The sequence below is a fragment of the Pelmatolapia mariae genome, linkage group LG6 (genome assembly GCF_036321145.2).
Source record: "Pelmatolapia mariae isolate MD_Pm_ZW linkage group LG6, Pm_UMD_F_2, whole genome shotgun sequence".
Taxonomy (NCBI): Eukaryota; Metazoa; Chordata; class Actinopteri; order Cichliformes; family Cichlidae; genus Pelmatolapia; species Pelmatolapia mariae.
The window spans coordinates 11,634,436-11,653,214 of NC_086232.1; the positions used below are offsets into that span (position 1 = coordinate 11,634,436).

Here is an 18,779-nt window from a genome sequence, read left to right on the forward strand (position 1 = left end):
GAAGTAAATTTGTCAATAACCACGATGAGCTTCACAGGATGTACAATAAGTACAACAACAAAGACATATTGCATTGTTTTATTTTAGAACTCAAATATCCAAATTTGGCTTACAGACAAAAATTTAGTCAAATACTCTGCAGAACACTTTAGGGCTCCGTGTGAGAGAAAATTTCTAAAATCCAAATTGAAAACAAATGTTTTGTTTTGCTTGATCCTAAAAAACAATTTAATATTTGAGGATAGAGAAAATGAACCTGATTGATCAATCTAAACCTTAACACTGGTCAAATAAGAGGAATGATACACTCTGAGGTGTAGGCTCTAGACTCCCATCAATGCTTACATTTTTAAACAAAGCTTCAGCAAATGTGAGTCTATTAGACACATGTTGGAATGTTTAGTTATGCAAAATCAAGCTATTTAAGGATTAAAGTGAAAACTGTAAGTGAACATGTTAAACACATTTAACAACATTAGCGTGTATTATTGCGTGTATTGTATTGTCTACAATTATGTTCAGTTTATCTATAGCCCGCAGTACACCAGGAGAGTGGTTATTAAGCTTTTTAGGAATGTAAACAATCATTTATAAAACAGCCATCAATGCAAAAATATATCTTCATTTCATTTTAACATTACTTTTTGAAAACATGTGTTAATGACACTGTGTCTCCTTTGTTTAACAACTTGTATATATCAGCATCTATTAAATAGACAAAACACAAATAATAATAATACTTCTGAAAACCTGACCCTTTGTTAAGTTATCCAAATCTGAACTGCTTGAAATCAGGAAGAACATTTCACGTCATTCTGTAAATGATACTTTCTCTCATCTTCTGTCTAAATGTACAACAAATAAAAACAAAAATTCTGCAATGTCATTGTGTGAAATTGTGTTTTCTGGGTTTTGAATGACACAATCCAAAGATCTGACATAATAATTGACAATAATTCAAAATGATTTTCGAGCCGGTCCTACAAAATGGACGGAGCAAAAAGAATTTGTAAAAGAATTTCTGTTTTATGCATAAATAGCACTTTTTTCTATCCTGGTTAAACATTTCATACAAATGTAAGCATTATGTACAGAGTAAAAAACAAAGCTGTCATGGCTTCAACACGACGTCTGTCAAAGAGGTTAGAAAAACAGCTTTTCAAGTATTCAAGTACCAGAAGGAAAATCCACACTGATGTGTCAAAACTTGCTGAAAGGAAATGTTACCAAGCTGCATATTTTACCTTTCATAGTGATATGAAATTACATTTTCCTTTAAGAACATCAAGCACTGCTGATTAGAAAACATTCACTGCTGCCCTCTGTGTATTTCCACCTGATGCTGATGTCACATCAGCATCAAATCAAAAAAAATAAGAAGCCCAAAACAAAACAAAACAAAACAAAACAAAACAAAACAAAACAAAACAAAACAAAACAAAACAAAACAAAACAAAACAAAACAAAACAAAACAGTGTTTTCAACCTGTTCAGGTATCAGGCAACATATGTGACTGAGTGCTAGGCAAACTTGATTTTTTTGTGTTTTAATTGTATAAACATAAAATACTGAGACTCATTTAAATACCTATGAATGAACAGAGTGTGTTAGAAACAAGATTTCATTAACGTCACTTCATTTCTTTTGTGGTCTAAGATGGAAAGATGAATAAAGCTAATAACCAGCTATAGAAACCAGGACAAGTAAATAAAATAAGAGACTGTTTCTATTACTTGTCACTGTGCCACTGAGCAAGGTGTTGAACATTCAACTCCTCTGTGGCTTCCCAGCGACAAAACGGAAAGAGATGTTATTTTACCAGAGAACTCTCAGGTGGGATGGAGCGCTGTACACATGCAAAGTAGGAAAAAAAGATTGTTAATAATAATAGTTTGTAATAAGAAAAGCTTTAAAATGATCTTGTGGCACAATCATATAATTGAAAGCATAAAGTTGCCAGAACCTTAAACTTCCATGTAGACTTTTGTTTTTCAGGAACTTTTATCAAAGCAAATGTGCACTGCACAACAAGGATCTTACACGTTTTTATCCTTTAATATTAAGAGGTTCGAAAAACCCCAGTAAAACACAGCTGAAACAAAGAGGTGTGCGTGTGAACACTAAAACACTTTTCAGTAGCATTTGGCCCTGAGACCAGCAAAGCTTCGTCGCGTCGTCAAGTCACTCCGAGTGAGTCTGAAGCCTCACGTGGTGGCGATCTTTCCGTGCACGCGGAAGCGGTAAAGACACGTATACTCGACGTGACCCCAGTTACTGAGAACTCTCAGCTCCACGACTCTGTAAACCATGTCGCTCGGATTCTGTGTGAGGCGGAGAAGAAAAGAAAAGATAGGAAAGAAAGTTAAACAACAAAATCTAAGTGTAAAGGAGAGCATGCAACAAACACTTATGATTACTACACTTTATACAGAAGCAGAAGTAGTCTGCTTGTGGTCTGTGTCTCTGTAAATATAATGAGCGGTGAATATTAAGATGGGTTCATTTGAACTCACAGGAATCTTAAACGTCTGCGTTGGCTCTCCATACTCATCGTAAGTGAACGTCCCCAGCAGTGTTCCTTCTTCTGTGTCGTTTTCCATCCCCTGGAAAGAGACAAATGGCACCTGGGTCAGATTTCAAAATTAAAATTGGCTTTATGTCACTCTCAAAGTTTTTCTTTGAGACTTAATTCCATACAGTACTCCTACATTAGGTCCTACGGTTGATAAATGGCAGATTTAGATCATCCACATTTAAAAAATGACAAGTGAAATAATAAACAAGTCACATTCATGAACTACAAATATCAGAAAAGTTACAATTTGTAGCTATCACATTGTGCCGAGGCTTTTTAATAGGAAGTGGAAGAAAATGAATGTAATAATTGGCAGGTATGCGTGTCTGTCAAGCAGAAAACTCTGCTGTGAGAAATTCAGTAAAAAACTGCAGCTGCTCAAGGTTACACTTGAAGCTGGCTCCTGTGGTAAAAAGCGCAAATTTACAGCACAATGGTACAAAGGTAGTTTGGCCTGCAGCTACTTTCGTCCTTTACAACAAGTGTATGGAGTGTATTAACCTTTAACTGTAAAGGCTTAAACTTAGAGATGTGTGTGCTCTTTTGGTGCCTTCTGGTGGATTTTTCATGGAATTATCTGAGCTGCACGGTTACTTTTACAAACAGCTGTGGTCCAGTTAAGGTGAGTGAAACAGTCTTAACAGTGTTAACCTCTACATGATCAATGGGATTTTTGTCTTCAAACACCTGAATAAATTGCCAGACAAAGCAAAACTGATACATATGAAAACTCGTATATGCAAACTGATATTTCTCTACTGTTTCAATTCATATTTCAGAAGATTTAATATCCATTTAAAAATAGATAAATAGATAAATAAAAAATCTTTTTATGTCATGGTTCAGGCTGTACAAGGTTAAGATCCAGCTTGCAAACCATGCTTGCTAGCTTTCATCCATATACATTTACTTCTGACACCAATAATGCAACATGGCAGAGGCCAAAATGCTAAAGCTTTAAAATCCAGTGTGTGCTGTCACTGTGGACAAATGCAGAGTGTGCGTTGTTACTTGAGTTATTGCTGGAAATGTGATCACATGTGTACTGTGTGCAGTTCAATCTGATGTTTTAGTTAATTTGTGTATGCATATAAGTGTACCTGAGAACCAGCATGACTTAGCAGCAGCTTTAAATGTCTCAACCACAAATGCTGCCTCTGAGGTATAATTTCACATCTTTACGTCTGACAGATATTGTAGTACATCTGTATATCCTAAAGCACAGGTGTCGAACTCCAGGCCTCGAGGGCCGGTGTCCTGCAGGTTTTAGATGTGTCCTTGACGCAACACAGCTGATTTAAATGTCTAAATGACCTCCTCAACATGTCTTGAAGTTCTCCAGAGGCCTGGTAATGAGCTAATCATTTGATTCAGGTGTGTTGACCCAGGGTGAAATCTAAAACCTGCAGGACACCGGCCCTCAAGGCCTGGAGTTTGACACCCCTGTCTTAAAGGGTACGTGATGCTCTGGCTGAGGACAAACAGACCTGGTGGGTTCGCTCTTTCCCACCAGGTCTGTTGGGAAAGTACCCTCCCTGCTCCCTCCATGTATCTATGTTTGATCTAAGTCATTAAGACCCACGAGCTCACAAACTCTCATTAATGATGAACTGACTGCTAGCTACTGGTTATTTTCCTGCTTCAGGCAGGCAGCTTTTTTTTTCTTTTTAAAGCAAGCACAGGCAGTCATGTGTCCCCACACTGTTTCTACACTGGAAGCACTCACATAGACTTCAAAGTCTTTGGGTGCTGAGTCAATTCGGCCAGTGGGAGAGTTGTAGCGTGGCAGGTGGTCCAGTGTCACATGAGTTATCCGTATGGGGTGGGACAAAGAGATCACAAGTGTTCCCTGGACACCATGAAATGCCCAGCATTTCCCTGGAAGCAGCACTGGGTAACCCTGGGGAGGAAGACGGCGGGAGATGTAGTCAGTAAAAATGAAAGGGCTAACAGTCTAAAGTGAAAAGCCCTGGAGGGTAAAATGACAATAAGGGGACAGATAAGCAAACTGATGGTCATTATACCTGAATGACAGTGCGTGGGCTTTCAGATGGATACCAAAGAGGGAAACCAAACAGGGTCACACATGCTGATCGAATACGGTACGTCTCTGAGCACCTGGTACTGATCACACTGGCACCTACACACACACACACACACACACACACACACACACACACACACACACACACACACACACACACACAAAGGGCAATAAGAGTTAAGAAATGCTTTTTTAAATCTTCTATACATTATAGAGTGTAAGATTAAATGACAACAATCTTTGCTGGTGACTGATGACAAGATGCATGAATGTCATTTAGAATAATTACAGAAGACAAATCAACAGGTAAATAAATTAAACAACCAATAACTAAATATTTATGATAAAAAGTGTTTTTTGGGTGCAAAAACAGCAAACACACACATGCACACACTGAATTTTATCAAAAATAATTTGATCTTTATCTAAACATTCCTGACCTTGAGTCTCCAGGGCAAAGTCAGCCACTTTATCAGCCATGGGACGTCCACAGTCTGCGCAGCTTCCAGTGCTGCTGAGCCTGATTGCATCCTGCTCCTTATTCACATTCACAAACAGAGTATACTATTAAGTACTGATAGGTGTAACAACTCATATCTAGCGGCATAAGCCAACACACGCATACAGTTACTACTAGTTACCTTGATGCGGTCAGTGAGCCACTTCTCCATGGCCTGTTGGAGCTCAGGTGTGAGGTGATTGTGTATAGGTGTGTTGGTAGGATCAGGGCAGGGGGCTGGAGGAGGCATCACCTGGATGGATGACAACTCCTGGGCCAACTGTAAGAGAAAAGACTATGCATAAAAACCAGGCAAAGTTCCAGACTGCATTCATTAACCTTCGGCTGCTTTAAATATAGATAAGTTGAACCTATCAGGACTTCTACCTTATTATTCTGATCCTCTAAAGCTTGGATTCTGAGGGTGAGGCTGGCAGCAGCAGTGCTGCTGTCTGACTGATAATCTGCCATCCGCCTGCTCAACCTTGTGACCTCCTGCTCCAGATGCTGCTGACCGTTGGAGTCTGTGGCCTCAAGCTTGGCCTTCATATTGCGCATTTCCAGCTGGAGTCTCTCCTTCATCTGTTAGAAAAACCAAGTCGAGTGGACTTTTATTTAGAGTGAAGGAAAACATGACGTGCTGATAGGTGAAGTGAGCTCATAGATACCAGGCTGTCTCTTTCATACATTTTAGATCTCACGTTTTAAAGCCAGGTTTTTAAGTCATATATGTTCATCCTAAAAGCTAACCATGGTTAACCGTTTATCAGAAAGCCTTAAATCAAATTAAAATTTCTTTAAAACAAATTATCTTCAAATCAGAAATTATGCCTTTGGGGAATTATTCATCAACTGCACTTCCTGAGTGCTTGTAGGTTAGTAAACAAACCTCTGCATTTGCTCTAGATGTCAACCACTAGATGTCACTCTAGCATACCTGAGTTTTGACCCTATTAGTATTAGCCTGTGTTCCTTTCTGACATCCGTGGGCAGAAGCTCTACCACCCACAGGGTTAACCAGAAAGAGATTCTCTCACCTGGGAGAGAAGCAGCTCCTGCTTCATCTGCAGCTCCACCTGTAACAGATGCAACACATCACTTTCACCTCAAAATAGATCAACATGCAAGGTCTCAGAGTAACACCAGTGCATTTATTTTAGTTTTCCTTTGTTTTATTCTGATATGGTTAGGCAACTTAATTTTTGTTTGTGCATGTGCGTGTGTAGAGGGAGGGTGCAGAATTTTTTACTTCTGACTGCAAGGAAATGGTTTGTTACCAGAAGACGTTGCATCTTTTCATCTACTACAGCAGACACAATGGTAGGATCCTGTTTGAAAATACAAAAACAACAAACTATTACTGCAACAAAAAAAGAACCCAAATTTTCATACGAACATCATAAGAGCCTCATAACAGCAAGCTTAATCAGAACAGCTATTACATTAAATATATTTTTGACCTTTAAAAATGCTTCAGAATTGACTGAGATGTCCCTGAACCGGTGAACTTCTTAAAGGACTTACAAATAAGTCTCAAACTTTTCATCATAAACATCATAAATCCCATCCCTAAATAATCCCAGAACAGTGGGGCTCCAAAGTGTAGCGCTTTACACATTTGCAGGTGGTTGCATTTGGGTTTGTGTCAGGACGGGTATCTGGTGCAAAATATCCTGTGAATCAAACATGTGGTGCTACCTGCTGTCGCAACCCCTTGTGAATAAGAAAACAACCAAAGGTAGCTTGGTAAGAGAGAAATGACATTGATGAGAGTGTAATTGTTCTCAAACTGTAACTCTTTTAACTGAGAATGTGATGTGCTTATAAAGATTTATAAAGAAAATATAGTAAAAAGCACCTTCCAGCAGCTCTCTTATTTCCAATTCATCACCACCACAGCAGGTAGCTTTGCTGGCTGATTTTTGATCCGTCATGACACATCCCCCAAGGGATTTGTGTTTCCTCTCAGGATCAAACTGCTGATCTTTCACTTTCAATTTGTAAACCACCCACAGTGGAGCATTATGAAGAAAACAGACTCTGTGAACCTTTAAAAATCCACAAATGTGTGCTGGGAAAATACGACACTAACAAATCTCACGCTTGGGCCGCCATAATACCAGGTTACACTGAAGAAAACAACAATGACTGCTAACAGTCAAATTCATCTTTAACTCATTGTCTGCCTTTTTTTGGATAAACGAATAAAATTTAAAATACAAGTGCACGGATATAGTGAGACAGGACTATCAATTGCATATAAACAAACAACTACACAATTATTTATATCATTATTACCATTATTTAAACAATATCAAGATTTCATTTAAAAAAATATGTATTGTATTGGGTGCAAATGGCTACCTCTGCCATCTGTTGGAGTTCTCTCTGTATTATTGGATTTGAACTTTACACCTTGAGACGACTGTTGCTGTGGTTTGGCATTTTGAATAACCCCTCGTGCAGGCCTTGAAGATTTGAGCTTGAGCACTATTATAAAAGTTTGTCATTTATAATTAATCAATCTACTTAGTCACTCAGACAGTTAGATTGATCCAGCACCCATCAATCTAACCAGCAAGAAAAACAGTCAGTTGCAGTCCTACCACCACAGGTTTGGAATAGATGTTGTTGGGTTGAGCAGGAGGAGGAGTAGCAGGGACAACAGGCTGTGTCTGCGATGGGCTCTTTGTGACATTCATGCGGGTGATGAAAGAGGTGAGCAAGGGAAGGAACAACCAAAGACCTGGAGAAAACAGAAGGGATAGTTCCTGAACAACAGCACTCAGAAGCACACAAAGCAAAAAAAAAAAAAAAGATCACCCAACTCTAATATTCAACAGTGAAAGCCTCTCGGAGTGACTGACATTTACAGTGACTCATACGGTCACAATGAGGTGGAGAAGGGAGTAAAACCCCACCACATGATGTAGGGAGCAGACTAAGCAGTGCTGCTTTGCAAGTCTGAGAATCCTCTGTGGCAGAACCTACCACACCTTCTACTTTTGAGGGGAAACCCCAAGCTCATAGAAGATTACTGTACTGTCTTCAGGAAAGTAGATCAAGCAGAAAATACAGCAGCTTTCTGAAAACACAGAATATATTCAATTACGTTTATGTTACTTACATAAAAGTAAGATGAGGAGGAGGAGGAGGAGGAGGAGAGCCACACCACAAGCCTTCTTCATGCGACTGCTGATTAGAGAATTAGCTGCGGGGAAGAGAACGTTGATTTGCAGGGATTTTGATAAGCTGGAGCCAAATCACATGCAGCAACTAAGAAAAAACACTCAAGTATGTGGGATCTGTATATAATGCACGGGCACACGTAGATGCATACTGAGCTTCAGCTACAAGCAGGAACAATGATCATATACAAACACCATACCTAACGCTGCCACGTCATGTGTTTTTGCACATACTGTCGCACCGAGCATCAGGGCTGAGTCTGCCAAAAGAACAAACAGGAACAAAGAGATTATTACATGGCAGCGCAAAGACACGCAAACACAAGCAAACTTCAACACTCACCGCCAAGGCTGTTGAAGGCACCTTTGATTCTGCTTCTGTATCCGGTGTTGGGATCCCCAGTGTTAATGCTGACTCTACCAGTGCTGCAGGGGGCCGCCATGGGCTTCCTGTAAGTACCCTCAGAGGACGAGTACCCTGAGCTGTCCACGCCACTCTGACTCAGCTCCTTATGGCTGGGTCTAAAGTGTAATCCTGGCCTGCTAGAGCTGCAGTGCCCTGCAGGAGAGCTGTTTCCTGGAGATGCTGAGTGGCAATGAGGAGGGGGTGTCTGCCTCGGGGTTGATGATGATGATGGGGTCAGGGCAGGCCGCGGGGTGGCTGTGGATGGGGTGAAAGGTACGGTCCTCATGACAGGTTGGCTCTCAATGGTTAATGGAGATGGGACTAAAAGCCAAGTGAGAGAAAGAAGCATGAGATGAATAAATTAGGTTCCTTACACCAATACTCCATCTGTGTCCATTATTACAAAGAGTAACTAAATAATTGACAGTCAGTAAAATACTGATGAGGAGTTAGAAGTAATCCAGAGCTTTGTTATAGGCAACAGTTTGGAACCTTTCTCTTTAACCTACTCTGAAAACTTTCAGATTGTGATATTATGTCATTGTCACTCATGCACCGTCACAGCATACTGACCTGGAGTGACAGGTGTGTCAGGGGCAGCGGAGCTAGTATTGCTGTTGGCTCTGCTGGAGGTACGGGAGGCGGGCTTGCGGGTCCCGGCCTTCTTCTTGAAAACCCTGAAGAAGAAAAAGTTGGTAAGAGAGAAAGGCAGGGTTACATTACAGACTGACAATCAGAATGTAGAAAAAAAGCTTCAAGCACAAGGGCACACCGGCACAGAAACCAGTCACTTACTTAACAGGGTTTTCACGGTAGGATATAGATATGTTGGTCACGCTGCTTGAGTCAGATTCTTCATCTGAATTATAGTAGCCACCAGAAACCAGGCGAGAACTTCTGCGAGACATGACTGAAACACATAGACAAGGAAAATTGGTAAGTCTCAATATACTCAATATACATAACAGAGTTACTGAAATTGGATAATCCTTGTAATCAGCAGACCTAGTCAGAGCAGTGGAATAGGATTTCAGTGTGGTGTTTTGAAGTCCACAGCAAACACTGCTGCATTGTGTTTAGATTGCTTTCAGCTACTCTTAATACATAATCCTTAGGCCTACATAAAACTGCAGTTTTCACCTACAGTAACCTCATTTGCCAGCTTAATTTAGATAGAGTGAATACACCATCGCTAACAAAGAAACTGCCCAGAATATAATTAGTAGTATAATTAGTAATTGTGCCTCTTCTATATAATTTAATATGTTTGGCTTAAAAGTTAGAAATCATCTGCAAGAAAAAGATGAAATAAGATAAACTGTTACTGTCAATGTACAGATACTGTGGAACAAGACTTCAGTGTTATATGTGAAGGTGTAGAGTAAAGCACAATCAAACAGTTTCAAGAATTAAAGACAGTTTCAAATATGAAAGACATATAGAACAGTGATGTAGTAGGGGGCTAGTAGCTTTCTGCTAGGAGTCACCTCCCACCTCAGGTGACTGTGACCCTGAGGTAGGAGGTCCAATTCTGAGCCACTGAATTGGGCCTCCCGCAGAAGTCTGTAGTGTTGTTGCCCTTTGGAGCATTTTTAATTCAACTTTCTGACAAACAACTTGCTGCGTGGTAATCATCAAATAATCTTTACTCCAATACGCCTCTGGGCACAGCTTACTAATGAAGCTTGCTGATAAACTCACCCTCTTACTCAAATACACTCATTCTAGCTCCAGAACACACAGAGACTGACTACTATAATGCCAATTCAAATTCAAAATGGGACTTCACAACCAGTGAATGACTGCAGTGGCTATTTCCATCTGCTATGTCTGAGCAATATGTTTTCTTTTTTTTTTTGCCTCTGTCACATTTTTTCATTTTCACATCAACTTTTCTCTCATTCATTTCATAAATATCTCTACGGGGAGTCAAGAACTGGTGACCCCAGTAAGTCAAACTGGCAACTCAATGCATCTTTTAGGACTTGCATATTTCAGTAATGATATTTCCTGTAATCACATTAAATAAATAAGACTATATATTCACCTTTAAGAATGTAGCATTATTATTACAATAAAACAGTAAAGCAGCAGCACAGTGAAACACACAGTAGCAGTAACAGTGATGCGGTAGTTGTGGTAGAAGTAATATTAGTAGTATGTCACTGACAGATGCTCTTTTAGTTAATCTTGGTTGCCTGTAATCCAGCTAATCAGTCCTGCTGCACAAACACTCAACAACACCAAGATTTACAGAGTAAATATAAACCCCAAAAAACACCATGAAGGCATTTGTACATGCAAAGCTTAAAAGACAAGGACATACACTTTCATTACGCTACAGTGCAGACACATTTACAGTATAGAATACATGATACACACACACAGATGCACATTCTGCATACCTTAACAGACCCCGCATACTTAAAGTTCAGAAAATCTTCAGAGACTATCACAGGTAGCGATCGGGTCTGAACAGCTCTATGTTGTTACAAAACATCTACGAGGTTAACTTTCAGCACGGCAGCCATCGCAAAGATTATGTAACAAGCATCTTAAGCTAAGCGATCCCATTGGTCCAAGATGTGCTCTTACAGTGTGGATAATTAGCAGCAGCTTTACCGCCTGTCAGCTCCTGCAGCAAGTTTATTGTTACACATTAAATTCATTACAGAAACACAAAACACGAGCAGTGCTCTGACGATGGGGTCAAAACATTCAACTCCACATTAACCCTCTTTCCAGCTGCACATCACTGATAAGACCAAATGAAGAGCTCGAGTACATACCTGCAGCTACAGTGCCAGACAATCTGTTGAATAAAGCGAGGCGTTTGACAGTAACAGGACGCTGAAAGTTAGAAATGCTAGCTGCACGGGGCGTTTCTGAGCTCGGTGACAAGTAGAGGCCCCCAGGAAATCCACCAGCCTTTAGATTCCCTCTGCGATCCTTTCTTTTAGCTTCTGACTGTTCTCATGAAAGCAGCCTTCCTGTCTCTGAAGTTTTAACGCAATCAGAGCTGACATCCAATAAAAGCCTTGATGTCATTAGCCGGGGATGCGATCACTGCAGACTTGTGCAACTGAAATGAGCGGCAGAAGATGACAAAAAGGGAAGCTGCGTCTGTGCATCTAACAGACAGGAAGCTGATGCACGAGGACACATGCGCGCCGAAACCCTCACTTTAAAAAAATGGGCGATCGTCTTGTTAGATATTTAATATAATTACTTACAGATCATGAATATGCTTTACAAACAAACTTTGTCCTGCACACATGCTCAACAACACCACACAAACTCTTTTCAGACTTTTCCTCTAGTTTTGTCACCCTCTGCTCGTCTGTTGATTCAAGACTCGAGGGGGTGAAAGACTGAAACAGAGAAAAGAGTAAATATCAGCAGCCACACCGTTTTGATGTAAACAGCTAATAACAGCAACACTGTACTTGACGACGCCCTGCAGCCCCTGCGGTGGTTGCTACAGCCAGCCTGTTCTGTTTACTGTGAATAAGGAAAACACTCCATCATACTGAAACTGCTCTGTTGCAGAGACAGCTACGTTTCCAATACATCTTTACTATGAAGATGCATATTAAATCTGTTTATTTTTTTGTAACTTGCACCTTCTTCTCTCTATCAAACAACCAGGCTGTTTAAATTTAAATTATAGCATGTGACAGGTAAGAGCTTTTTTTTAATCCCATCATGTCTAACAATCTAATCTGCAGATCCCATCATTAGAACAAAACAGACAAACAAGGGTCATGTTTATTTAGACTACACAGTGCAAGCAGCCTGGACCTGCTGCTGAGGAAACACACATTTAGTATTTCTTTCTTCTTAATACGTCAAGAGGCTTAAGCTAAGAGCGTAGAGAGGGGGAGCATTTTGGACTTAATTCCCCTAAAGCCTCCCTTACACTTTAAGTGGCATCTCAGTGGAGCCTAGCTCAGCACAATTCTCCTCCTGAACATCACCGACCCCCACCCCACACAGAGGACACTGCTGCACCAAGATGTCCCTCCTCTTTTGCTCATTTCACTGAAACACTGCAGCCGTGTTTGACTGCGTCCCACATTCTTGTGTAGGTTTACTTTCCTTATTCGGGGCTTGTCATCCAATCCGCTTGATCTAAAACCAAATTACATCTTACAATAGTCTGTTCATGCTGTAAACTGAGAGAGCTGTTTTTGTCCTGGAATGCCCGCGTGACTGATTTGAGGCCTTTCATTTAATTTCTAAGCATCTCACTTCTAAAGAGCTGCTGAGAAAACATGTTCTGCCTTGGTCACCATTGCACTGCAGACAGGATGTGTCATTGAGGTATGATTCCTCCACAAGAATGTGCAGTATGGAAAGTCAATAATGTACAAATGTGAGGATGAGAACATCCCCCCCTGTCAGAGACAGAGAAGCCTGATTCAGGTCCTGTGGGAATCATGTGCAGAAAGACACAAAAGCGGCTTTTCATCAAGAACAGGCAGCACAAACTGCACAGTTCCCACAGAAATAAATCTGCCTCAATCATGAAGAAGGACAACAGTGACAAGTGCATCACATTCAGCCATTTAGTCAAAATGAAAGATGAAAAAGTGAAATGAGAGAGTCTCCTGAACAGTGTGGAAATCCACCAGTTATCCATTTGGTGTCTCACATCCCATCACAGGATTTACTGTACTGGAATCATTTATAAACAGCTGTATAAAGAATTTGTTTTGGATGATTCAACACCAACAAAAATAATTCAAAAATGTCAGAATGTCAGAGTAAGAAATTCCCATATAAATATACTGCCTCATATAATTACTATAGTCTCTTAGAGTGTAAAACAAGCCAAAAGAAGCAGAAGAAGAAGCAAATTTACTGGAACAAAGCTCAGACGTCGCCTCGCCACAACATCGCCCTGCTCGGCTATGATGCCTGCTGTGCTACATGTAGTGGAGACAGTAGCAGTGGCATAAAGGGTTTGGTATCAGTAAAGTCTGAATTACTTATATTTTTATAGTGTTCCTCGGGTCAACAGTGTTGTGGAAAACATAACACAGGATTTGATGATAGTAAGCAGGGCTCAACAATGTGAGCATTTTCGCTTTCAAGGTTTTATCTAAAAGAGACATCTAAGCAGTAAATGGAATTAAGATCTGGGCTGTAAAAATATACCAGGGTCACCAAACATCTGGTTCAATAGATGAAAATGTGGTTTCCTGGATACGGGAAAACTATTACATCTGTGATAGGCCAGTATATTGATTAAGCTGTAATAATCACACAAGCAAAAAACAAACAAACAAACAAACAAAAAAACCCTTTTGGTATGTGCTTCAGTTTTGGGATCATGGCACTGCATTTTCACTGCAGTTGGCTACTCCAGTTCTTTCTGTAACATTAAGGCCAAAAAAAGCTGCTACTTTCCATTAAAACAGGTTCAGATACTAAGCAATACTAAGAATTATTATCAGGTTAGACACCCATTTGTGACAGCAATGATAGCAGCAGACTTGACACGGTACTGCTGCAGACACACAGCCCCTCCCTCACTAACAGTTGAACCAGCTGACGTTCACAACACTGAACAACTCTTAAAGAGGAATTGAAGAGGTCAGTAAATCTCCTGTTACATCAACACAGAAGTATTAAACAGTTATTGTAAATGTTAACACACCCAGTGCCATGTCTACCTTCCCAAGTCATCGGGGGTACTGCATGACCTCAGACAACCTCAAATATTGTTGTTGTTTTTGGTTTTTGGCAGGACCTAGGAGAAATAATTACTCATTAATAAAATATCAGTAACCTTTCACTTCACTAAGCCAATGTTTTAACCACTACACTATGGAGACACTAATGACCCTTTTTTAAAATATCAAGTATTGTCTTGGGTGCAGGTATTTTGTTTGTCATAACAAGCCTACTGTTTATAAGAAAGAACTCTAAGCTAGTTAGTGGTTCATAATCAATAATCAGTGTGTTGCTTGAACTTTTTTCAGCTTCTGAAGTGGGGCAGGTCCAAAAAACTTTGAGAACCAAACACACACACACACACACACACACACACACACACACACACACACACACACACACACACACACACACACACCAAACTTGTTTGTGTGTAAATGAAGGCATAAATGTTCAGTAAAAGTGGAAGTACTGTCCAGCTTTCACAACCACTCCTGTTAGCATGCTAAGGCTGTCTATCAGCAGCTGATAACAGATGATTACAGATAAAGCCTCAAATGTCAGTTCCAGAAACCCAAGTATGCTGGCAAAAATAGACTTCTATATTTCAGTAACAGTATGACTCACATGCTGTATAAAAGCGAGGAAACGTCATACCAAACTGAACTGTGCAAGCCAAATGGTTCAGGACCATTACAGCCCAAACACAAGCACATGTAAAAACACATGTGAGCCCTTAAAGCTGATGGCAGGAATCTCTATTGGACAAAATCAAAGAGCCGAGATTGAGATGTAGTAGCATTATTTGCTCAGGGCTGGGCAAAGAGGGGCACTGTTTCACTGTCAGGACAGCGACAAAGAAGGAAAGCTGACACGGCCTGTAACAACAAAGATGTAGAGACTGAAACGAAGAGTAAGAGCTGATGCAGACTGAGACAAAGACACTGAGACACTGGAGAGAAAAGAAGAGACAGAACGGGCAGACCAACAAAGATGAAAGCTTGGCTGGTGGTGGAGAAGGTGTGAAATCACTTTTATGATTTCACACTTTTATGAATGACTGAAACAAAGAACTCAGAAAGAAGAAGAAGAAGAAAAAAGTGTAGAAATGAAGGGAAAATGGTACGGTAAGAAGGAGTGGGGGAAGAAAGGAATGCCGAGAATTAGTCTTCATCAAACCAAACCAGCCTGGCACATGGTTTGTGGCTAACATTAGTACCGTGCCAGTGAAATATGACTCACTCACAGAGAGCGGATGAGTCATCAGTGTGTACTGCCTTCTAACAAAAGGACCACAATCTCTTTGTAAAGTTTAAGGGGAGAAAATAATTAAGCACAGTTTTTTAGCTAAGTTGCTACCTAACCAGGTCTGTTTACAACAATGTGACCCAGTTAATTAACGTCCATTCTCTCAGTGTCTCTCTGAATAGTCTGCTGCACGAAAGAAACTTTATTGTCAGGGCTGCAAAGCTGTTTTACCATCCCTGCCCGAGACTCTCAGGCAGGCCCATCTGCTTTCCTCCAGCCTCACACAAATCTCATTTATTTCAAGTAATGTGTTGAAACAATCTTTATTTTAAAGATCTTCTGAATTAATCTCCTTCCATTTCCATACTAATAATTCTAAATCAAGCCCTTGATTGCATAAAAAAATCACAATTTTAATTTTAACTGTAAAAAAAGTCTAACTTCCCTTACACTGAACAACAGCTGGATTACATGAACTGCGCTGATCCAGATTCGTAGAAATTAGGCTGCAACCGTTTACAGAGTTTTCCTGCTGCCCTGTTTTTACTCGTGTCCAGTGCTGGATGACTTTTTTGGTTAAGCTGAATTATTGTTATCTCAGGGTGGTGAGATGACCCCTGTTGTTCATAGTATTCCCTGAGTATTTCAATTTATTTAATAAAATATTAATATCTGGTGTCCCTGTATTGATTAGTGATACAATGTTGCCAAAATCTCGCCCCATTTAATAGTAGCATTTATCTGTAATATAGACCGCTGCAGGAATGATGTGTTTTTCTAGCCTACCCTGATTTTTAACACATAATTGCAATCCCCAAAGTAAAAGACCAATGTTAGGTTAGAAAATTACTACATGACAGTTGTATAACTTCACTACGACCCTGTGCTCAATGTCTCCATGGTCCTTTGTTAGTGAACGCCTTTACAGAAACACTTAAGGCTTCAATATTCACGATTGTGCATTTATTGAAATACATCCTATAGATCAAGATATTGTGTGTTTTGATCACAAACGTTAAAAGCATCTAAAAAAATGAAAAATGTTAACTTCAGGCTAAGGAAACCAGAAGTAGAAAATGCTAACTGATTTTGAAGCATTCTTCTTAAACTCCAGCAGGAGACAACAGCTCTGATAGTAAAATGAAATAAGACTGTGGAAAAGTCTATGGTAAACATATCTCAAAGATGCAACCACAGTAAACACTACACGCATATATTAATGATCTCAATCTGCAGTTTGGGGACTTTTTGAATACAACACGATATTCATTTTGTAAACTACACTCTAGTTAAAAGCGATCGAGGATGATGAAGCAGGGTTTGCTTTAAAGATTGAGGAGTGAATGGTCCCTTGATTGCTCTGTCGGATCAAACCCTCACTAATCACGTCTAACTTAATAGTGTTTACATTTACTTTTTACATACAGTCTATGATTCTTACATGAAATAAACAAAAACAAAAAGAAAATTCCGCAGGGATGATTTATGCACTTCATTAGATTTTGCAATACCTAAACATACCTTTACAAAAATAAATAAATGAATAAATAAATAAATTAAAAAAATGTGGTTACATATTGAAAGACAATAGTATGATACCGTAACGACAGACAATCCCAGTAGTTTTTTTCTTTCTGGTGTTGTGATGTGGTTGATGTGAGACAAAAGATAAACATCAGCCACCCCCACTGGTAAATGTCAGCCTTCAATTCACTGCTTATTTGCTCATAGCTACAGTCTGCTAGTCCAAATACCTACAGGCACCTGTTTAGCCAGTACATGTAACAATGCTTCCCTACACAACACACTTATTAATATGGCAATGAGGTTAAAACATGTTATTTACAATAAAAGAGTTATCGCCAGTTTGGCCAAGTTGTACTTGCCTTTCTTTGACACACCCTCTGAGGGCCTTAAATATTCCCTGGTGGTCCCAGCATGCACTTTGTTAATCGAAGTACAGAAAAAGAATTGCTTTTTGTGCAGTTTAACCTTTTGTGCACCTGCACCAAGCTCAGTATGGCTACAGTAGCCCTCAATGCCCAAGCTCATGTCATGTATTGCTGTGGACAAATAAGACTAAATGCTACTTAAGTAACATATGGCAACTAATAATACTAATACTAATACTACTACTAATAATAACAACAACAAAATGGTAATAAGACATAAACACTCCCTCATAAACTTGTTAAGTAGTGGTCTTATGGGGACTAGCAGAGCAGCCTATGCAGAAAAGTATGGCAGGTTTGTTAATCAACCTGCGTTAATAACCTAGTTTAAAGAAACCGTTAATTCAGCTACTCCACCCTTTACAACAAACCAGTTCCGCCTACATATAACATGCTGACATTTAACTTCGCTGTTTAACTACATTCATCGCTAAATTAACACACATTTCCAGCAGACAGCTAACCCCGCATGCTTTCAGAGTGAGCAGGATCTGCAGGCAGCTAATGTTGACAATAAACTGTAGTCGCTAAACTCAACGTGCAGCCAACGGACAAAAGCATCCTGAAGCGCAGCTGAGATGCAGGGAGACACGAAAAGTCCAAAATTCAACCTTAAGAAACCGAAAAAACACGAATTAATTACCACTTGGACTCCTTAACCCCGTGCCCGTAACTTACCTCGTTAAACTGTGAAGTCCGTCGCAGATAAATAATAATACAAAAAAAAAAAAACCCCAAAAAACACGCCAACGAACAGCAAAGACGGTTAACCAGAAATATTAATCCGCACGGAGACTGAACTTAAACAAACATGCCCGTTTTGTTCAACTCTGTTCAGTTAATCCCAAAATAGCAGCCTGGTTCATGAGGAATTCCACAAGTCTAAACCTAGATGGCATGACTGGGATCAACCGACGCTTGCTGTGACAGCTCGGAGGTTTCACCGCAACAAATGTTGACAGCAGCGGAGTCAAGCTAGAGCGAAGAAGAGAAGCACTTCCGGTAAGGGTTTGCAAAATAGCGGTCGCCCACGCGATTCCTCGCATTTGAACAACGAAAATAAATGTAAATTCATTTTTTTTCTGCATATCTAACTTCCGAAAGGCAATATAAGTTTGACAGTGGGCTAAACAATGAACTCCATTTAAAGTGTGGTTTAAATAATAGACACCACATCCGTCTAGTTC

General features: G+C 39.9%; 1 protein-coding gene across 1 annotated transcript; it reads right to left on the bottom strand.

Moving 5' to 3' along the window:
* Positions 1–49: 49 nt before the first annotated feature.
* Positions 50–11,680, bottom strand: LOC134628959 (uncharacterized). The gene is made up of 16 exons (XM_063475811.1): positions 11,503–11,680; positions 9,509–9,623; positions 9,287–9,390; positions 8,651–9,034; positions 8,508–8,567; positions 8,247–8,330; positions 7,726–7,865; positions 6,397–6,447; positions 6,157–6,195; positions 5,507–5,701; positions 5,262–5,399; positions 5,061–5,157; positions 4,601–4,716; positions 4,303–4,476; positions 2,515–2,604; positions 50–2,322 (listed from the first exon to the last, which is right to left on the bottom strand). Exons 2-16 carry the CDS (start codon positions 9,619–9,621, stop codon positions 2,206–2,208), a joined length of 1,902 nt encoding a protein of 633 aa, XP_063331881.1. The 5' UTR covers positions 9,622–9,623; positions 11,503–11,680; the 3' UTR covers positions 50–2,205.
* Between the last annotated feature and the right edge of the window lie 7,099 nt (positions 11,681–18,779).